Source organism: Anas acuta, chromosome 11 (genome assembly GCF_963932015.1).
Source record: "Anas acuta chromosome 11, bAnaAcu1.1, whole genome shotgun sequence".
NCBI lineage: Eukaryota > Metazoa > Chordata > Aves > Anseriformes > Anatidae > Anas > Anas acuta.
The window spans coordinates 258460-278138 of NC_088989.1; the positions used below are offsets into that span (position 1 = coordinate 258460).

At 42.4% G+C, this 19679-nt stretch overlaps 1 protein-coding gene and 1 long non-coding RNA gene across 4 annotated transcripts in view; one reads left to right on the forward strand and one right to left on the reverse strand.

Annotated features, from left to right (window-relative positions):
• The window catches only part of LOC137862533 (uncharacterized), a 453236-nt gene that overhangs the window by 219591 nt on the left and 213966 nt on the right, over positions 1 to 19679 (reverse strand). The window lies entirely within an intron of this gene.
• Positions 1 to 19679, forward strand: part of FGD5 (FYVE, RhoGEF and PH domain containing 5) — a 101173-nt gene that overhangs the window by 27385 nt on the left and 54109 nt on the right. For all 3 annotated transcript variants that reach the window (XM_068694675.1, XM_068694674.1, XM_068694673.1), the window contains exons 3-5: positions 7063 to 7192; positions 17613 to 17671; positions 17780 to 17810. In XM_068694675.1, coding sequence (XP_068550776.1) covers positions 7063 to 7192; positions 17613 to 17671; positions 17780 to 17810 — 220 coding nt within the window. The remainder of the gene's footprint in view (positions 1 to 7062; positions 7193 to 17612; positions 17672 to 17779; positions 17811 to 19679) is intronic.

A 19679-nucleotide genomic window follows, 5' to 3' on the forward strand; every position in this document is an offset into this window, starting at 1 on the left:
GGAGGAACTCCTTTCTGAGTTTGGCAACCAAACAGCTTATGCTGTAGAGTATGAAATGTGATTATCCCTGTGCTACCTTGCCTTGTTAGGGTATGTATGGTACTAGTAGACAACATTTTTTTTCCTGCTCTTTTCAGAATTCAGCTGCAATATTTGTCTTGGTGTGCTATAACAGGGAATTGATTGGTTCAACACATCCTGTGCTAATAGGCATTTCCTTTTATTGGCTTTAAATGCATTTTGATTTTAATTTCCTTTGTAATGAGCCTTCCTTTTGCAGAGGGTATTCAAAAAAAAAATCATCTATAAATAGGGCAAAACCAAGGAAATAAACTACCAATTTTAATAAAACAGTGTCGTTCAGCACCCCATTGACTCTCCCAATTACCATCAATGCGTTTAGTTTATTATTGCTTTAATTTTTTTGCAGTAAGGATGCCACTGTCTGAGAGAGAGTTTGAACTAGTAACTCTTGGGCACATGACTTGAAATAAAGCCAGGGATACTATATGTAGAAAAAAGTTGAATTCAGTCCCTTTGGTCCAATAATAAAAGGCCTGTTTTTTATTTTTTGCCACGGAATGGAGGAGATTTTATGTATATGGGCTTTGCATAACCCAACTGTGTCCAGTTGAGATTCTGATCTTGCTGTTGAACATTCTCTTCAGTTATGAGCTATAAGACCTGTGACTGAGGAGTAGGAGAGTGCATAGGCTGCAGTTGTGAAGGTTACAGCAATTTACAAGTCATCTGTAGACTGTGCATATCTGATTTTGAGGTGATATGTTAAGCTCATCACCACTCAGCTGGCTTCAGGAAGGTTTTACTTGTAGTGGACTTATCTCAGGGAGAGAGAATGACTGTATCTTCCTAGGTAGTTCCATCAAGGATGCTTCAAGTCAGCTGCTTTGCTGTCTCTGGGCAAATAATTGGCAACACAGCCAGTCACTGATACACCCAGAAAAAATACTTATAATTCACATTTGTTTCAGAGCTTTGGTAGATCTAGGCCTAACTGAATGCAATACAGCTGCCTTTCCTTAGCAAAGAATTGGTGACCCTTAAATCCAGAACCCTACCAAATGGATGAAACATCCTAGGGAAAAAATATAAATAAATAAAAATCCCCTGCAGAGGGCAGAGCAGAAGTCAGCATTTACCCCCAGAAAACCAGAGAGTTCGCTTACTTCGTACTCTTGCTGAAGGGAAACAGTGGATATGGTCAGAGATATGTTGATAATTACTGGCAGAACCAGTTTATAATAGAAGTTGTTTTACTGTAGGAATGGAACCAAGGATGTGGTTTCCAGCCTCTTCTAATGTTTTTCTTTTTCTTGTGGTGACATTTTGGACTAAATACTGCTTTGATCTTTACTTACTTGCAGGCACCTCTGAAACTATGAGAAATGTGCAGGAAACAAATCAGTGGGTTTGGCCCCTTAAATAATAAAGTTTCAACATCCAATTTACAGTTTGCAACAGATGTAAAGAAAATAAATAAGTGGGATTTGAATCCTACACAAAAAATCTCACTTCTTTGGGGAGATGCAAAATTGATTTACCCTGGCCAACAGATTTGTAGCATACTTAATGCTGTCAGAGCTGGCTCAGTTACAGTGCAGAAATACCTTGTAAATATGTTCCAACAGAAATGATCATACTGCACAGGCATTTGAAAGGATGTTGCCAGCCAGGACAGCCTAACCAGATGCCTTGCAGATGCCTAAAGAGCCACTTGTTGGAAGGGATGTGTACTTGACAAGTATCGTAAAGCATATCTGAGAGCTGAGTTTGCAATTCAGAGCACTAACACTTGCCAGTGAGGTACATAACTGTGGTCTCTCTCTGGTCTCTACTGCAGCTATACCTGTTCACACTTAACTCCTCTCCAACTCTTCCAGTTGTGCTTGCCCAGTCTAGGTGGGAATCAGTATACAATCTGGTCTGTATCCAAGGCTGCAATGACTTAATCCCAGATTCAGAGGTAGTTTTCCACAGTCCTTCCTGTCTGTTATTTTTTTCCATCATTCCTAGACCTATTTAATTGTGAAAGACAAGGAACTGCTTAGGTTTTCTTATCAGGACCCGCTGAGCCTCTCCTCCCCTAGAAGCCAAAGTGCATTTCCTCTGAAGCTCAGCCTCACTTTATGTTTTGCAACTGGCAATGAATTCTTAGCCTTAACCAGACTTCCTGTTAATGACACTGACTTTTGCAGAAGACACTTGATCATGAATATGTTATACTGGAGATATCTCATGCAGTCTGCCCAACTCCAGCTGACAAACATCTCATGGTCAACTCTGTCTCCATGCTTTCCGAGCAGAGTCACAACCCTTGCTGCTCACTCTTCAAAGAAGGAGGGAAGACAATGTCAGGGAAATAACAGGAGACAGAAGAAAAACAAAAAATATATCTTTTATGTGGAAACAATAAAACCAAAATCAAATGCCTGTAAAAAATCTATGCTCACCTGGAGGCAGACAGGTTATATGTGAGCTTAAGTCTTCCAACCTTAAAAGCAAGTTTAGAGGCATGATGTAATTAAACGGTGGATGGGACACAGGAACTATATAAGTGTTAGTTTTCAGGGACTTGCAGTCAAATGTTTGCTCACTGAGGCTTTTCCCCAGGCTCCTGCCACACAGGCATGACGTAGTTCTGTCTGTATTTTTACTGGAATGGCAGGAGCAATCATCTCTCATGTTCTAGAATCTGATGTGATATGCCATGGGCATCTTCACGTGGTGATCAGTTCAGTCTTCAGGAGCAAGGACTACTAGGAGAACACAAGCATGTAGATTTATAAAATGGATGAAATTATGTGAATTAACTGGGATAAAAAAACATGGTAGGTGTCAGGAAAGGTGTACTGCCCAGGAGCTCTATGACAATACAGAACTCAGAAGTGAAAACACGAGTGCTGCTGGAGTGTCTGGAGGAGGGTAGGATGGGAAGGGAGGCACAAACATGCTTTTGCACATTCCCAAGGGCAAAGGAGATCTGTAGCATTTTGGGAAGTGTCTTTAAGCACTAGCCAGTGCCACTGCACTTCAGGCCTCCTGTAAGTGAAGCCCAGCAATATTGCTAATTTTACTGCTGTATAAGTCGTTAATAGCGCCATTCATAATGATTACCAGACTAATATAATGAGGCATTCTTCCCAAATTATAATGTGTTCTTACACTAACATAATGTAGTCATTTATCTTCTGAGGGAGAAAGAAACTTAATTCCGCGTCTGCTGGGACAAACCATTACAAATTGCAGAAAAGCTGAGAGAGTAAGGAGAGAGACTGGCTAAACTGTTAATAAGCCTCCTGAGCTGTTCCTGTATCTGCCTTGCTCTTGCTTTCACTTGTGCTGAGCGAGCTCTGAGCTGGGAGCCATGACACAGCATGGTCTTTTGCTGCTGCTAGCTCATCCTCTTTGAAGAATTTGTTATGAGGGAAATTACCAAATTACTAAAACCCATCTGCAAGGTAAGCAAAACAAAAGCATCATGCTATTTTGTACTCCCCCTCCTCTGTACTTGGGAAGTGTGTTCTCACAACCGTCTATTTCTGCCATAAATATTATTTCTAAGTAATCTTTTTAAGTTCCAAATATCTTATTATCCCAGCAATCTGACAATTTTAGACATAAGAATAGTGTAAAAAAATGTTAAAAATTTGGCAGCTTCATTGGAACTTATTGAATATTTTCCATTAATAAGCAGAAAATCTTTTGAATTAAGGTACTGCAGAATTGTAGCCAGAAACATTTGCATTCCAAAACCTGTTTTTTGGTTCAAAAGCACTAAGAACCCAATGCTTTCATTTTGATTTTTTAGCTAACACAAATGTTTTTCCTGAATGCTTTTAGTCTATTTTTTCATCAGCAGACATTTTAACATCAAAAAAATATACCAAGAATATAGAAGAAAGAAGACAGTGCAGTGTATCCATCTTTTACAGGTGGGACCAGATGAACAGTAGGATCCAACAGTGACAGTTCTAACCACCAGGTCTGAGCAAATTGTCCTTGTACTACCTGTGGACTCAGGGAGATCATTTATCTTACTCAGTGTAAAGTTTTTGATTTTCATAGCCTTGGAAAGCAACATGAATAATAGGTTGTCCCTTCAATCACATTTCTTCTCCTGTTGTACCCACAATGGGAGAGGAGTGCATCTAAATACCTGAAATGTTAGATCAACAAAGAATTAATATGTAATTATAACAAGGACTTAGATCCAGGACTGGTTATGCTTAGTAGTTATGTTAAGTAGTGCAAACAGTTTGCATTTATTACTGGTGAATTACTAAGAAAACACATCTAGACAGCCATATGTGATAGACACGGGATTTTAAAAGATCCTGAATAGTACTTTGCCTTACAGTACATTGCATTCCAGCGTACAGTATTTTCTTTGATTCAAAGTTTCATGCACCAAAGAGGCCTACAAGGCTGTAGGAAGCATCCAGAAAAAAATAACACCTTTTATAGGCAACTTTCCTTAGTTCTTTATCCTGATACAAGATGAAGTTAATTTTGTCTACCCTTGCCACAGCTAATGAGGAAAAGCAACTTTTAAAGAGGCCCTAGGGGTAGGTCTTGACTCTTCTGTCACATATGTTTTCTTCCATGGTCACATTCCTATGTCAGTGGAATAAGACCTGGCAGATGCACACACAAGCACGGACAATCTCAGCATCAAACATGCTGTGCCCAGAATGGTTTCTCTAGGAGCTGAAGCACAGATCAGTTCTTTAATCACCTGTGGCTGCCATTATGGGTTCTAGGGCCCCTGTGCGGAATGTGCCTACTGCTTGAGGATGAAGGAGTAAACACAGCAGCATGCAAAAGCTGTGTGTTCATCTGAGGTGGGAGAAGGAACTGCAAAGCAGGAGTAACATGCTGTTTGTTCATGCCAGGGAATAAATGAGGCCTTTCAGTTACCTGTGCACTGATACTACACAAAAGACTCAGGCAGTTATTAGATCTGTCATCACTTACCACAGCTGACACCCTGAACCAGACTTCTGTATGTGAAAATGTGCCCTGAGGAGCAGGTGTTCTCGCCTTCATGCAGGGGCAGACCATGCATTTATTCACTAAGACATACAGAATCATAGAATAACCCGAGTTCAAAGGGACCCATAAGGATCATCAAGTCCAACTCCTGGCACCACACAGGTCTACCCAAAAATTCAGACCATGTGACTAAGTGCACGGTCCAAACACTTCTTAAACTCCAAGAGGCTTTTTGCAGTGACTGCTTCCCTGGGAAGCCTGTTCCAGTGTGCGACAACTCAATGAATGCAATTTCAAACTGCCAGGCCAGTATTGCTCACCATTTCCTTGCTCTACTGACATCTTGTTTTCCTCAACTCTTGGAGTGAGCAATATGAGAGATTTCAAGTTGCATGGGGATTTCCCTTGGCAGACAGATACAACACCTTCTTTCATCAGAAAAATTCCACTAGCATCAAGGCATGGAAGGTAGTCTAAGGTTGTCTAAGGATAAGGACAAAGCAAACAGGTCAAAAGAGCAATTGAGATGGAGTTTAGATGAATTGTAAGAGGAAAGCAGAACAGAAGAAAGAGCTTGAGCTGGCCTGAAGTAAAACCCAATGAATCAGTGGTACTGCCTCTCTCTCTCCCTGTCTGACCTCTGATGTAATAATAATATCCATTTATTAGTGAGGGAAAAGTTTATAGGATGAAAATCAGAAGTATTCCAAATGCTGAACTGAGCTTGAGGATAGACCCAGATATGAGTACCAGCTGAGAGTAGGAGAACCAATAGAGAAATGCCCCTTAAAACAAAACAAAACAAAACAATTTTATCTAAACATACCTGGAACAACTCACATGTCCCCAGTTTCACCCCAGCACTACTTTTAGTATAAACAACTCTCCATCAGGAGGTTTTATTTTATCATTACTGAGCAATGAGGCAGGTTGTCTTTAGAGTCATATGCATGTCAGGATCTGGGAGCATGGCAAGCCTCTTCTTTGGGTCCAATAATAAAGCAATTAGCATCAACAAAAGTGTGGAAGTCAGGGGTGGAGCTGATCCACAGAGGCCCCTTTGTTGTTGTAGCTAGGCAGGGTTTCGGAAGTGCTGTGATGCCGCCCACACTGAAAAACTGCAGACACTAATAATAAACAAGAGAAGACAATGGTGAGGAACAGTGCAGCTGCTCAGTCCTTCATCCCACTGTGGAAAATGCATGGGGCAGCTTGTGGGAGCTACTTGCCTCTGCACATGAAGGAAAGGTGAGCAGCCACACCTGCATGGCAGACACAGACCACTCTTTGCAGCTTGGAAGTGAATGCAGAAATGGAGTTTCCTTTCTGAAGGGAAATGTGAGTCTGGTCAGCAGAACCTGGTTTTGTGAAGGATTTGAAACAACTGGCAATTTAAATCTAAATATGTATGTGTGTGTGCTGTTACATTTTCCTGAAAGAAAAATAATGCTGGGAAATCCTTGGACTGTATTACATTAACAGATTCAGCACTTTCAATTGCATTGCTTTTTCTGGATTTTCTGGATTCCCTTGAAACAACTCAAGGATGATGGGATCTGAGTTACCTTGTGCTGTAATTCCAATGGTATTATAGTTACACTTTTCTTATCCTTTTAATGTTTTCACGGAAAACTTACAATGTTTAATTTCCATTTCTACTAAGTACTGAAATGTTAGTATGATTTTATTACATCCATTTTGAGGGATTGTCTCAGGAAGAACAAACAAGTTCTAGTTGCAACTATGTATGCACCCAGTCAAACTTTTTGTTCCAAACTGAGCCAGAAAACTGATCCTATAGGGAAGCTTGAATGAGTTCACTTGTTTCCCACTGCTCCATTCAGATTCTTCTACTTGTCTAAATGGTTGCTGTTCAACTTGGCAACAAAACACAAAGCTTGAGGAATCTTGATTCCAAGCCTAGAGGGTCTGCAGGGACACCCGGTCCCCTGAGTGTTTAGAACTGTGCAATGTGTGGATTTGCTGTGTCTGAGCAACAGCAGGTGTCTGGAAATACTGCCAATGAGCTGGTCTGTTCTTTCTCTACAGTGCCTACACTGAACCTTACAAGGTGTGCCCGGTCTCAGTGATACCCGTGGAGGTCATCACATCAGATGAGGAACAAAAGAGTTCGGAAGAGGAGGAAAGCAGCCAGGGTGATCCTAGCCTCATCAACAAGGTAAAAGAGCTGCACTAGCAACAATTCACCCCTGTAGCATGTGGCAGAGCCAGGGACTGCTGTTCTAAGATGGATAGTAGAGGCAATGTAGCCAATAGGAAAGGCTTGACATGAATGTAACGAAAAACTTCTCACTCGTGAGAAGGATCTAGATGCAGTCTTGAGAATTTTAAAGCTACACTGAATAAAACAATGACAAACATGCTATTGGAACAGATTGTGGTTTGAGCTCTTTGTTGACTTGAAACAAATGAAATGGTCACAAGCAATCTAATCTTTTTTTTTTTTCCTCTGATATGCATGATTTTTTTGGCTGCTTGTTTCACACTGTTTTGGAAAGGGAAAAGCCCTTAAAATTGTGACAATTCCAGTTAAATGAAAAATATTTTCCCTTCAAGTTCTGCTAGTTAGCTAGCAAACCGTGAGCATTTACAGAACATACACTAGTGTGTTACCTAACCCCATCACATTTCTCAGCATTTAGTTGTGATGCCAGTGGAGGATTGACAAGAAACTTGTGCCTCAAGTCCAAATGGGAAATGCATATAATCACCAAGCACTTGGAAGGAAATTTAAGGCTGCTAAAAACAATTTTATTGACATTTTTATAGGCTTTTACTGAAGATATTAGAAAATTTCATTTTTATTTCCCATACTGCATTTCATGCCTTTTTATTTTTCTGTTGGGCTGGGGTAACCACACTTTTTAGCTGTCACAGCAGAAGGCAGCGCTTATAGAACAAGCATGTACTTTAGAGTCTATCTGGAGGTATCCCTCTAGCTCTTAGGACTAATACAAACCAAATCTCTACACATGCCTGATAGAAAACATCAGCACAGGACTGTTTGTTTGATCAGACTTGTTTTCCCAAGCTGATTGTCATCAAGGATCACAGCACACAGAAGACCTGGCTTCTACAAGCTCCTAGGGAGCTGTCTTAGAACAGCCACATCTGAATACTGGCTGTTATTTCCAAGCTGCCTGATGAATTAGAGCATGTGGCTACTTAGCCTGACAAGAAACAGGCCAGAAGGGTACACATAGCCTTTTCTGCCAGGTTTAATTCTAGCTGTAGGAGGATTAGCCCTCCTGCAGTCACTGGGCTCTATCTACAGACTCTAAAATGAGGTTGGAGCAGCAGCAATTTCATTCTAGGCTAAGCCATTTGTTTAATATGACAAGGCAGGGGCCTGTGCTTGTATGCAGGTCCAAGAAAAGATCTGGAATTGACACAGGGAGACCTCTGAGTTTCTTTGTTTTTGTAGCCTCGCGAGGGCCAAAGGCACTGCAGGCTTCACTTTGGACAGACTAAGGGGGTCCTGGGAACCATCCTGTCAAACCCTGCATGTCCCAGCTGTCTCCAGGACCCAGGCTCTTAACATGAAACACCTGATCTGGGCAGCCGGAGTTCTAACATGAGAACACCATCTAACAACTTCAGTGCTGCTACTGCAGGCTGTGTGAAGCAATAACCGAAAGATGCCCATGGAAGGGCCAATTTGATAGGGAAAACAGTCAGTGCAGGGTCCTGAAATGAAGGATGCAATATATCTAACTGTACTCTTTCTCCCATGCTAGTAGCAGAACAGTAACGGTATGGGAATCTTCCAATGTCCCCCACAGCCCTCACTGAAGATTATCTGTCAGAAATACAGGCTTCCAGTTCACCATAATTAAGAGTGAATGGGATAAATTCCATCCGTTCACAGCTCTTGCCTCAGAAAGTGCTGGTATCTTTACAAAGGACAGACAGAGGACTGTGTTTCTACCCTAGTGCTCCTGCCTCCTTTTGTTGTCTTTGCACGCAAATCTTTTGGGTGCCAAGGGAACATTAGCTGCCCTGTCAAAGCCTGACTCAGGAATGACAAAGGGCAAAGACATTGTCCAGCTCCCCAGTGAAATGATGTATCACTTGGAGCAAAATCCTCAGGGCAACACGGAGTGGCTGTAAAACATGAAAGAGTTCAGAAGCACTGTCACTTGGGAAGAACTGGCAAAGACATGTTGGTCTACATGCCAAAAATAGTACCATGGATTTGGAAATGGGCTAATTCTGTTAAAACAACTATTTTGGACTGGCCTACTAGGTGCTGAATTTGGATTTAGAAAAAAACACATATGCACACACAAAAAAGAACCCTCTGGGGTTTGTTGGTTTGATTTCTGGTTTTCCCCTCCTTAGGGAAACTTAGTTTAAATAAAGACCTGAAACAACCCAGATGATCAAATCTCCTACCCGTGTCCAGATGTATGATTTCCATTTGCATTGACTAGATTCAACTTACTGCCTTTCAATTCATCTGTATGAAAATGAAAGCATAGTGTTTCATTTTCTTTCTCACTTGCTTTCTCCTAGTCTCCTTGTCAGAGAATTGCAAGATATCAAGTTTGCAGCAGATTTTTTCCTGTAATGTTTCTTTTTAAGGCTCATTTTTTAAAGTAAAAATAATTTTAAAAATCAGCTTTGTACACACTTTTCCTGGAATTGTTTCAACAGCTGGGCTTCTTTGAATCCCTGCTCTCCTGGGGACCAGATTCACAGGAGTGTGGAAAAATTTCTAGGGCCTGCTGAAACCCCTGTTCTGTAAACAATTTGAATCATAGCCAATAGTATATGTTGAGGTACTTTTCACATTACCAACTGTATTTTAAAAAGCAAAGAGGGGCTTTCATCTCTATTGTGTTACAAGAAGTTTTACTGCTAAAAAGCCTTTTTGGAATGAGGCAGGTATAAAAAAGTAGAACAGGAGGTGGGGTTCCAGATTTTGCCTTTATACCACTAGGTGTACCATAGACCCCGTGAAACAGAGCATTTGTCATCAGAAATCACCTGGTAGTTTTGAGTCTTCTGTGTAAGACTGACAGTGAAAATCCACTCTTTCTGGTTAAATGAGCACTTTATTTCCTTCTCTCTTCACTGTACTGGCATGCAATAACAACCTAGAGAACTCCCAGGCAGGGAATGCTCCAAGTATTCTTAACCTTTATGATTCTATATGGCTGTATTATAAAAAGTGATGCCCTTCACTTATGTTACAGATGGAGTTCATACTTTTTTTCCTCCTGCTAAGCTAATTTGCAAGAGCTCCTGAGACATCCCTCATTCATTTTTCTTATATATATGCTCATTTAATTAAATCCCTTCCAATTTATCAGAATTGACACATGACTGTTCTGTATTGGGCTCTCAAGGTTATATGATGGCATTTGAGGTGCACACAGAGAAAAAAAATGGAATTAAGGATTCCAATTAAGAACAAACCACTTATATCAAATAAAAGAATGACCTTCCATACACTTCCTACCTCTGAACCTTCACTGACTAGACAAATGCTCAAAGTCCAAGTTGTAGAACCCCACATTTTGCATGTTACCATTGAGCTGGATTCAAGCCTGTTTTGTTTTTGTTGTTGTTGTTTTCCCTGCTAAAAACAAAACTAAACAACAAGAAAACAAACAGATAAATCCTGAGCTTAACTGTTCAAATTTGACTAGAGAGCAAATCCAAACTGAGATTGTTTTGCCAGAACTAGGTCACACCTGCACTTTACTATCTGTGCAAGCATGAGTCCTCAGACAGCTCCTTTCTTCTGGCTTTCTGCTTTAGACTGGGCATTTTCCCCTGTTGGTTCCCCTGTTCGTTACTAGCCTGTGACCTCCAATTGCCATGATCCTGAAGGAGCCCCAATACGAGTCTTTCACCACGCCTTAGTCTCCCTGTGGCCAAAGACAAGGGCCTGGCAAGGAAGAGTAATTTTTATGCTAGATCCAGAGAAAAGCAAAAACAAAGTCTGATGCAGATTAGAGATCAAAATGGCAGGCAAGGCAAAAAGCTAGGTGCTAGTGTTTAGGTCCATTGTGGGCACACTGAGCCTTTTGAGGACTTCACTGAGATAGTATTAAGAATGTATGTCACCACCTACCACCACTTTAACGTCGACAATCAGGCAAGCTGGCACAAACAACTGCAGGACAAATGACAGCAGAGGTTGCAGCAGAGCCCCCGTCCTAGTGAGAAGGTTTTCTGAGGAAACACACAGAGATGAAGCACGGAGGTTGGGTCACATGGGGAGGGGAAAGGGGCTGTCAGTTTAAGAATTATTTTCTAGAGTGTCTTGTAGAAGAGCCATGTTCCTGTAGCAACACCAGAACATGTTGCCTTGGACTCAGCTTCAAGAGCTATTTCCATCACGCTGTTTGACCCAGACTGTATGTCACACATATGCTAAGGGGTGTGGATTGAACAAAGTGATAGGCTTAAAAATGACCCCAGTAGTCAATGGAAGGCATTTAGACTGAGATCAACAATTTCCACCACTGTGATAAGAGTCCTAAGTATTTCATTACAGGGTTCCTTTGGAAGGAGAAAGCAATGGCTGGGTAAACGGAAAATACTAGGAATATTGTAGCAGCATAAGCTATTTTAAGAACTCTGTTGTATTTAGGAATGACATATAGCAAACCCTACATTAAAACAGTAGGCAATGGAACAATTACAAATGTTCTCTTAAACCTGTCTATAAACACAGCAGGGAGTTTGACCTGAAGAAGTGAAGGGATCCTCAGAAGAAGAATAAGAAAAGAATGTGATTAACCTGTGTGAATCAGATGTCAGCAAGGCTTTTGACACCGTTTCCCACAGCATCCTCCGCAAGAAACTGTCTGCTCGTGGCCTGGACTGGACACTCTCTCCAACCCCAAAGCAAGGCTTTGCACTAGCTAGGCTTCCAAGCCAAGCAGACCCTGCCAGCCTGCAGAGGGACTCCACTTACACCAAACACCCTCACAGGGTGAATTTCCATTTGCCAGCAGTCCTGGCTAACCTATTGTGTGATTTCGTCCTGTTTTCTCCTTGTACATGCTGTACATGTACATGACATTTGAGTGTCATCATGCGGCACTTGCAGGGCAACTAGGCAATCAGGCCCAGTCAGCATGGGTTTATGAAAATCAAGTCCTGCTTGACAAATCTAATCTTCTTCTATGACAAAGTGACGCGCTTAGTGGACAAGGGAAAGGCTGTGAATGTGGCCTACCTTGACTTCAGTAAGGCTTTTGACACTGTTTTCCACAGCGTTCTCCCGAAGACGCTGGGTGCTCATGGCTTGGACTGGTGTATGCTTTGTTGGGTTAGAAAATGGCTGGGTGGGTAGCCGGGCCCAAAGAGTTGTGGTGAATGGAGTTAAATCCGGTTGGAGGCTGGTCACTAGTGGCGTCCCCCAGGGCTCAGTATTGGGGCCAGTCCTCTTTAATATCTTTATTGATGGTCTGGATGAGGGGATCGAGTGCACCCTCTGTAAGTTTGCAGACAACACCAAATTAGGTGCGTGTGTCGTTCTGCTCGAGGGTAGGAAGGCTCTGCAGGAGGATCTGGATAGGCTGGACCGATGGGCTGAGGCCAACTGTATGAGGTTCAGCAAGGCCAAGTGCCGGGTCCTGCACCTGGGGCGCAACAATCCCAAGCAGCGCTACAGGCTGGGAGATGAGTGGCTGGAAAACTGCCTGGCAGAGTATTGGTGAGTATTGGTGGATAGTTGGCTGAATATGAGCCAGCAGTGTGCTCAGGTGGCCAAGAAGGCCAACAGCATCCTGGCTTGTATAAGAAGCAGTGTGGCCATCAGGTCTAGGGAAGTGACTGTCCCCCTGTACTCGGCTCTGGTGAGGCCGCACCTCAAGTACTGTGTTCAGTTTTGGGCCCCTCACTACAAGAAGGACATGGAGGTGCTCGAGCGAGTCCAGAGAAGGGCGACAAAGCTGGTGAGGGGTCTGAGGAACCTGCTTTGGCAGGGGGGTTGGACCTGATGATCTTTCGAGGTCCCTTCCAACCTCTACAGTTCTGTGATTCTGTGATTCTGGAGAACAAGTCCTAAGAGGAGCGGCTGAGGGAGCTGGATTTGTTCAGCCTGGAGAAAAGGAGGCTCAGGGGCGACCTTATTGCTCTCTATAAGTACATTAAAGGAGGCTGTAGCGAGGTGGGGGTTGGTCTATTCTCTCATGTGCCTGGTGACAGGATGAGGGGGAATAGGCTAAAGTTGTGCCAGGGAAGATTTGGGTTGTGTATTAGGAAAAACTTCTTTACTGAAAGGGTTGTGAGGCATTGGAATGGGCTGCCCAGGGAAGTGGTGGAGTCACCATCCCTAGAGGTAATTAAAAGACGTTTAGATGTAGAGCTTAGTGATATGGTTTAGTGGAGGACTTGTTAGTGTTAGGTCAGAGGTTGGACTCGATGATCTTTAGGTCTCTTCCAACCTAGACAATTCTGTGATTCTGTGAACACCTTTAAAAATTACAGTCTATTGAGTACTCAGGAAATAAATTAATACAAATCCTAAGACAAGTAATAAAGCCATAGCTGGAGCATAAAGGACAGTTCTCTCACCCAGAATACAGGTATGTCTGCCAGTTAACTCCATGGGAAATCGAAAAGTAAACCAATCTGTATGCAAATACTGTCTAGTTTCACCCTAAAACCAGCAATACGTTACAAGGAAATGTACACAGCCAGGATATGAGAGATGTGATCTTCTCTTACCCTGCTGGCAAAATGGGAAAATCTCTAGTGAGGTAGATAACACATAACCCCAGAGTAAGATGCCATAAAAGAAAGTGAATTCGGACCAGATGTGGCTGGATTTTATGGCAATGAAAACTCAAAGCATTTTGGCTAGTCATTTAGGACTTAGGTTTTTTATATTGAATGCCAGCGAGACCAGAGGGGTGCTCGTTACAATTACATAGTGCTGTGCTGGGGTGGGGTGGGGGGGAAGCACGAAGGAGAACTCCGTACATAAAAGATCCCAAGCACTGTGCTTGTGAAAGGGCAGCACTAGAGGTTGAGAGGCTCCACGCTACTCCTGGGTACTGAAACAAAAGGCAGTGTTCAAAAAGGGGGGCTGCAACCCAGCATGGCACATGGATGGCATCTGTGCCACACACAGTGAGGGAACACTGAGCTCAGCCACAAAGGTCTCACAGCAAGCAGGGCAGCTACTGTCTCGTGGCAGCTGTATGCACAACTGCCTTTGCTGCTCCTTATGCATTTCCACTGGGTGGGCTTGGTTTCCAGGCTCCATTAATCATTCTGTTTTGCAAACCTTTAACCTTCACATACACAACCCAAACATATGCTGGAGTTGGGAGTGACAGATCTGTGTGCCTTGAGGAAGCACCTAATTCAGACGCCTTTCAGGGGACAACTCTTGATTTATATCATTACCCAGATTCCCCAGGGGAGCTGAAATCTAGCTCTTCAAGGAAGGCGCCTGGGAGGCAAAAGATGTGGACTGCATTTCCTCTCACTGATTCATAGACCCAGCTTGAAAAAGCCATTTGTTCTTGTAGTGCCTCAGTTTACTGTTGGCTCCACTGTGACATCATTGTGAACTACTGGATAGTTCATAATAATTACAAAAGGGACATTATGAAGTCACTCAGCTCAGAGGCTGAAGCTTGCAAACTGCTCTAAGCCCCTGATAGCAACAGTAGCACTGTTGTGCTGGGTACTATCCAGCAAAACGCTACAACACACCTACCCTGAGGGGTCTGCAAAATAAGACACACAGATGGGAAAATGGACAAAGGGATGTGGTTTGTCCATGTCAGTATGATAAGGCAGCAGTAAACATGGAAATGGAGCTGCTGATTTGGTGTCTTAGCTAGTTACCCTGCTTTTCAAATGCAAAGGGTTTCTTGAGTACTCAAATGGCTTGTGCAATACTAGTGCTTCAGCTCTAGTGAACAGTTCTTTGATTTGCCTGTGCTAAACTTAAGCCATATAACCCTGTTTCAGCGCCATGGAGGCAGATTTTCCCCCAGCCCCAAGATATTTAAGCTGGGTCAGAACACCAATCTGGTTTTCATCATGGTTCTGCAAACAACTAGGCCAGCTCAACCGTGTGTGGGCACTGGGCTCAGAGAGCAGTGACTGACACAGGCACTGCCGTACTATCTCATCAAAGCATGGCCATTGAGGGTCCAAGTCAAATGCCTTGGCATTGTCCAGAGCAAAGCCAGAGTGTATAAATGACTCCGTGGGGAGACTTCATCCCTGCAATAATGGGATGCCTACGACACAGAGAAGGGAAGGTGATGTGCCACATCAGTAGGCTCTGCATGGGCAATTAGCCACTATTCACAGGCATACTGTTCACTGCTTGCCCCTTCTCAACCCAAATGTTTTTTTCTGTCAGGAGGCACAAAAGGGATGTGAAACCTAAAGTTGTTCAGTTCAAACTGCCTAAGACTAATAATTAACTTCAGCTGTGCTCACATGTGTGCTGTGCTAAAAGCTTTTAGGTCTTTATGCTGTTGTGCTTTTGTATTTGCAACCTTCCTAGCACCAGCCTGTTTTTCAGAGTAGAGAGAATGGGGAGGATGAGGTGATGAAGCTATGAGACAAGAGGATTCAATGTGGCAGATTGCCAGGGTTTCCAAATAGCCTCTTGGCCTCTCTCTGCTAAGCAGAGGCTCTCTGCAGGGCCTGGAGTGCAGCCTCTCAAGTGGGAACTGGAAAGGTCCCACACCGCGGGGAGAAAAGATTACCAAAAAGGTGGCAGCATGGCTTTGTTATAATAATCACTTGGATTTTGTTTCAGAAACGGTATGGTTGAGGGACTTGCATCCCCTCTATTCCCTGTTCCCAGAAGTCTGTCTCTGGACACTGTCGTCAATCTCAGAGTTCATTTCCTGGTTAAACAAACAGCAATTAAATAACACAAGACAGGCAACGCCTAGAGACACTGTCTCCAACTTGCCCTAGACAGGTCATGTGACACTGGGGTCCCCGTGTTTTGTCTCTTGGCTAAGACATATTAATCACAAGAGGAATTACAGAGTGCGACAATGTGTGTATGCAAATAGAGAGACAGCTTGGATCGCTGGGGAAGCGGACTCCGTGTCTTGGCTGTGTGGAGCCAGGCTTGTCCACAGAGGATGCGCTGGGCAGCCAGCATCAGTCTAGGTGACCCAGAGAGAGACACTCTCCCTTCATTTGCTGTGCTCTACCTGTGTAGAGGAAATGAGAGAGAAAAGAAAACTCAGTGCTTTTGGTGTGTTCCTCCAGCAGTGGGGACAACCAGGAGACTTTGGGAGGGGAAGAGAATGGAATGGGACATCAAGCAACTCAGACACTGCATTATCACTTGTGCCAGGACACCTGCATCCCACGGGAGAGCTGATAGGGAAAAGGGACAGAGAGGAGAAAGTCTGTATTTGCCTTCCACTGGCTTAGATATTTTTTACTGCTTAAATTTGTTGTTATAATGTGAATACGTAACTGTTTATTGATCTGTCAAGCCTGATTTGAGATGTCAACATTTATACTTTTACGAGGGGTCTCAATTAAGCTCTGTGTTTTTTTCCTGACAGTTAGCAGCCCCCTCATGCAGAATTAGTGGAGAAGATGTAAACACCAACTTCCCACCTGTTGCATCAAGGGACTGCATCACATCTCAGCAAGTCCCAGTCTCTCCTGAGTAGGCTTTCAGAAGCAGGATCTGTAAGGAATGGGTTTCCAGAACAGCTGGTCTGGCACACAATGTCACTAACTCTTTCTGCTGAACACATTTCCCCTGAGCCCACTTTAGATCAATGAAGGCTGCTTTTCTTTACTACTGCTAGACTGTTCTAGTTCCCTGCTTCACTACTGCTATGTAAGTCCAACTTTCCATAGTAGATTCCTATCAGTAAATATTTCCACACTTCGTTCATTTCTTATCATGAGTGAGTCATGACATAGGACCAAAATACCCTTATTAGCCACTTGCATCTTACAGCTATATACTTTGCTTCTTTCACAGGTTTCTGTGTCTAATGAGTTGTCTGCCAGTTCTGTAGATGTCACTGAGATTTCAAACAATGTTGCCTGCAGGAGTAATGAACTGTTTGCTTTCTGGAGATGCTTATGACCATTTAATTTAGACATTTTGTTTAGTAAGCAATAAAGTTACTTGCCTTGTTTGCTTCCACAGGTCTCTCAGCAGTTAGAACATTTTGGAATATGAGCATTTTGATAACAAATTCCCATTTCCATTTAATTGAGAGTAGTAAACATGTTAAGAGCCTTTACAGCCATGAAGCTAGCTTATTCAAAGCTAAACATTTTCTGCATCTCTGACAAATGTTGGACTTGTAAAAATCAACAGAAATTTTCTCTTTTTCTTCCATAAGAATACAGTTTTTTCAAACCTTAGCAGCTATTATGTTGTACTATACCATTAGTACTTGAATTACACAAACATGTCCTGGAGTCCTTTCCTGTTATGGAAAGGACTCCAGGAAGCCAAACACGGAACAGCAAAGAATAAAAACCTGGTCCCTATCTTTACTGAAGGAATATGTCAGTTCAAAGTGCTCTCTAACACTGTTTTTCTTCTTGGTGTGAGACATCTCTTAATTCTCTCTGGGTTTTGCTGTTGACAGAAGGAAGGCCAGTCCAGAGCTTACCTCATTGCCCAGGAGCTGATGTCTTCAGAAAAACTGTGAGTTTATTGTTACAAACTGTCTGTTGCTCTCCTAAAACTGAACCTGTGCAATCTACCCTTATTTATTCATCAATGGCAATGAATAAAGTTTGTTTCTTTCCCCAGATATGTGGAGATGCTCCAGCAGTTACATATGGTAAGTAAATCATTTTAATCATTGAAATCTAATTGCTGTCTTAGCTGCAATTTAGGAGACATAAAAACATTGAAGGGACAGAAGTAAATTTGAGGAAGAATGGCTTACTGTGGAGCAGTGCTTTTTGAAGCATTGTAAAGGAATATGTCTGCCACTGATGTGCTCTTGCTGTGGATTCCAAAGTCTAGCATTTCTCATTCATGTGGAAAAGCATTGGCCAACAGCACTTACTGGGGCTCTGAGACTGGTGTAATATGCCGAATAAGCCTAGTTCTGAGAAGGAGATGGTGATAAACAGGGGTAAACCCTAGAAAATTTTGATTTAGAAACATTTATGGATGCAAGTGCCTACTGTTCCCCTCCAGCTGGATGGACTCCAAGCTATTGGTAATCCCTAATAAAAAGAATCCTCATAAAAATTACAGCTCATAGGTTAGTTAAGGAAAAGTGTGCTTGAATGCTAATTTTATCTGCTGCAGCACTCTGATGTTGGCTCAAAGATAAGAGGGAATAAAACCAAATAGTTTTCTTGGCTTGTCCCCAAAATTTGACTACTCTCTGCTCTCCTGCTGGGGAACTCATCCACTTTCTAAGCAGAAAAAATTATTACAGAAAATAATAAGAACTACCCAGATCTTGGCCTGTCAGTCCTGGAATTACAGTTATAAGGCATGTATATAATTGTCTCTGCTTTTATGATACTTAATTATCAGGTTTGGATTAGCTGGTTAAAGTATCATGGAAAAGACACTGGTAACAGTTGTGTTATAACTGCGAAAGCTCTTCTATTTCTGCCGATCATCATGTTTACTTGGAAGCACTTCTTTGGTTTTATAGATGTTACAGTCTTGTATATATAGTCCAGAATGCTCCACTGAATCCTCTTTTGCTGGGATTTTGTTGCCATGCCTGCCAGTCCCACTCCAATAGAGTGATCTTACCAGTGTTCTGCATTATTTCCTTAGGTATGAAAGTTAGACAACCAGAAGAGGAGTTAAAATTTTCAAATTAAAATTTTAGATGGGCCTAAAATAAACATTGAATGAATTCAGTGGTTTGCAAGGCCACTCAGAGGTTGTGAAATGTCAGTTTCACTGTCACAGTTACCATCATCTCAAGTTAGAAAGTTCAGAAAGATCACTATCTTTTTCAGAATGAGATTTTGGGTGCACTGTTTTGGTTAATGACTTTTTTTCTGCAGTGGAAAAGTATCCTTCCTCCCTCATCGCCAAATGCATACATTCGTTTAGAAGCTACTGGAGGCTTTTTCCAGCAGAGTCACCAAGAAAGATAAGATTTGATTGCTTCTATGAGTTGGCTTTTTCAATTGTGAGGATGTATGAATGGTACCTTGGTTAGAGGCTGAGGTAGAAGAGACAAACATTTTCATACTCCACAGTTTAGAACAGATCAAAAATCTTTATAGGAATGGGATCAGGGTTTAATTTCTATGTTTTTATCACATACCTATATCCCTAGCATACCCCATCTCTGCTGCTATCGCCTGGTGTACCTGCTATAGTGGCATTCACAAATAACTTGCAGGTTTCTTTCTTGCAATCACATTCAATCTAGAAGGCCACAGTCACAGCAACATTATCTTTCCCAGCCCACCATCTGTTGGATCTTCATGTTCACCTATTGCCCAGTGTCATATTCAGGACATGTAGAGAAACCACTACCGATTTTACAACAAGTAAGTCCCTCAGACTACAAAGATAATATTGCCTACCTGAGGCTTCCCAATACTATCATAGTAGTCACAATGAACTAATTACTCCTTTCTGCATATTTGAATAGCATTAGGAATAATCACATCAGTAGAAAATACCTCTTCGCTGTGAACTCACTGTTGACACAGGTCCCACT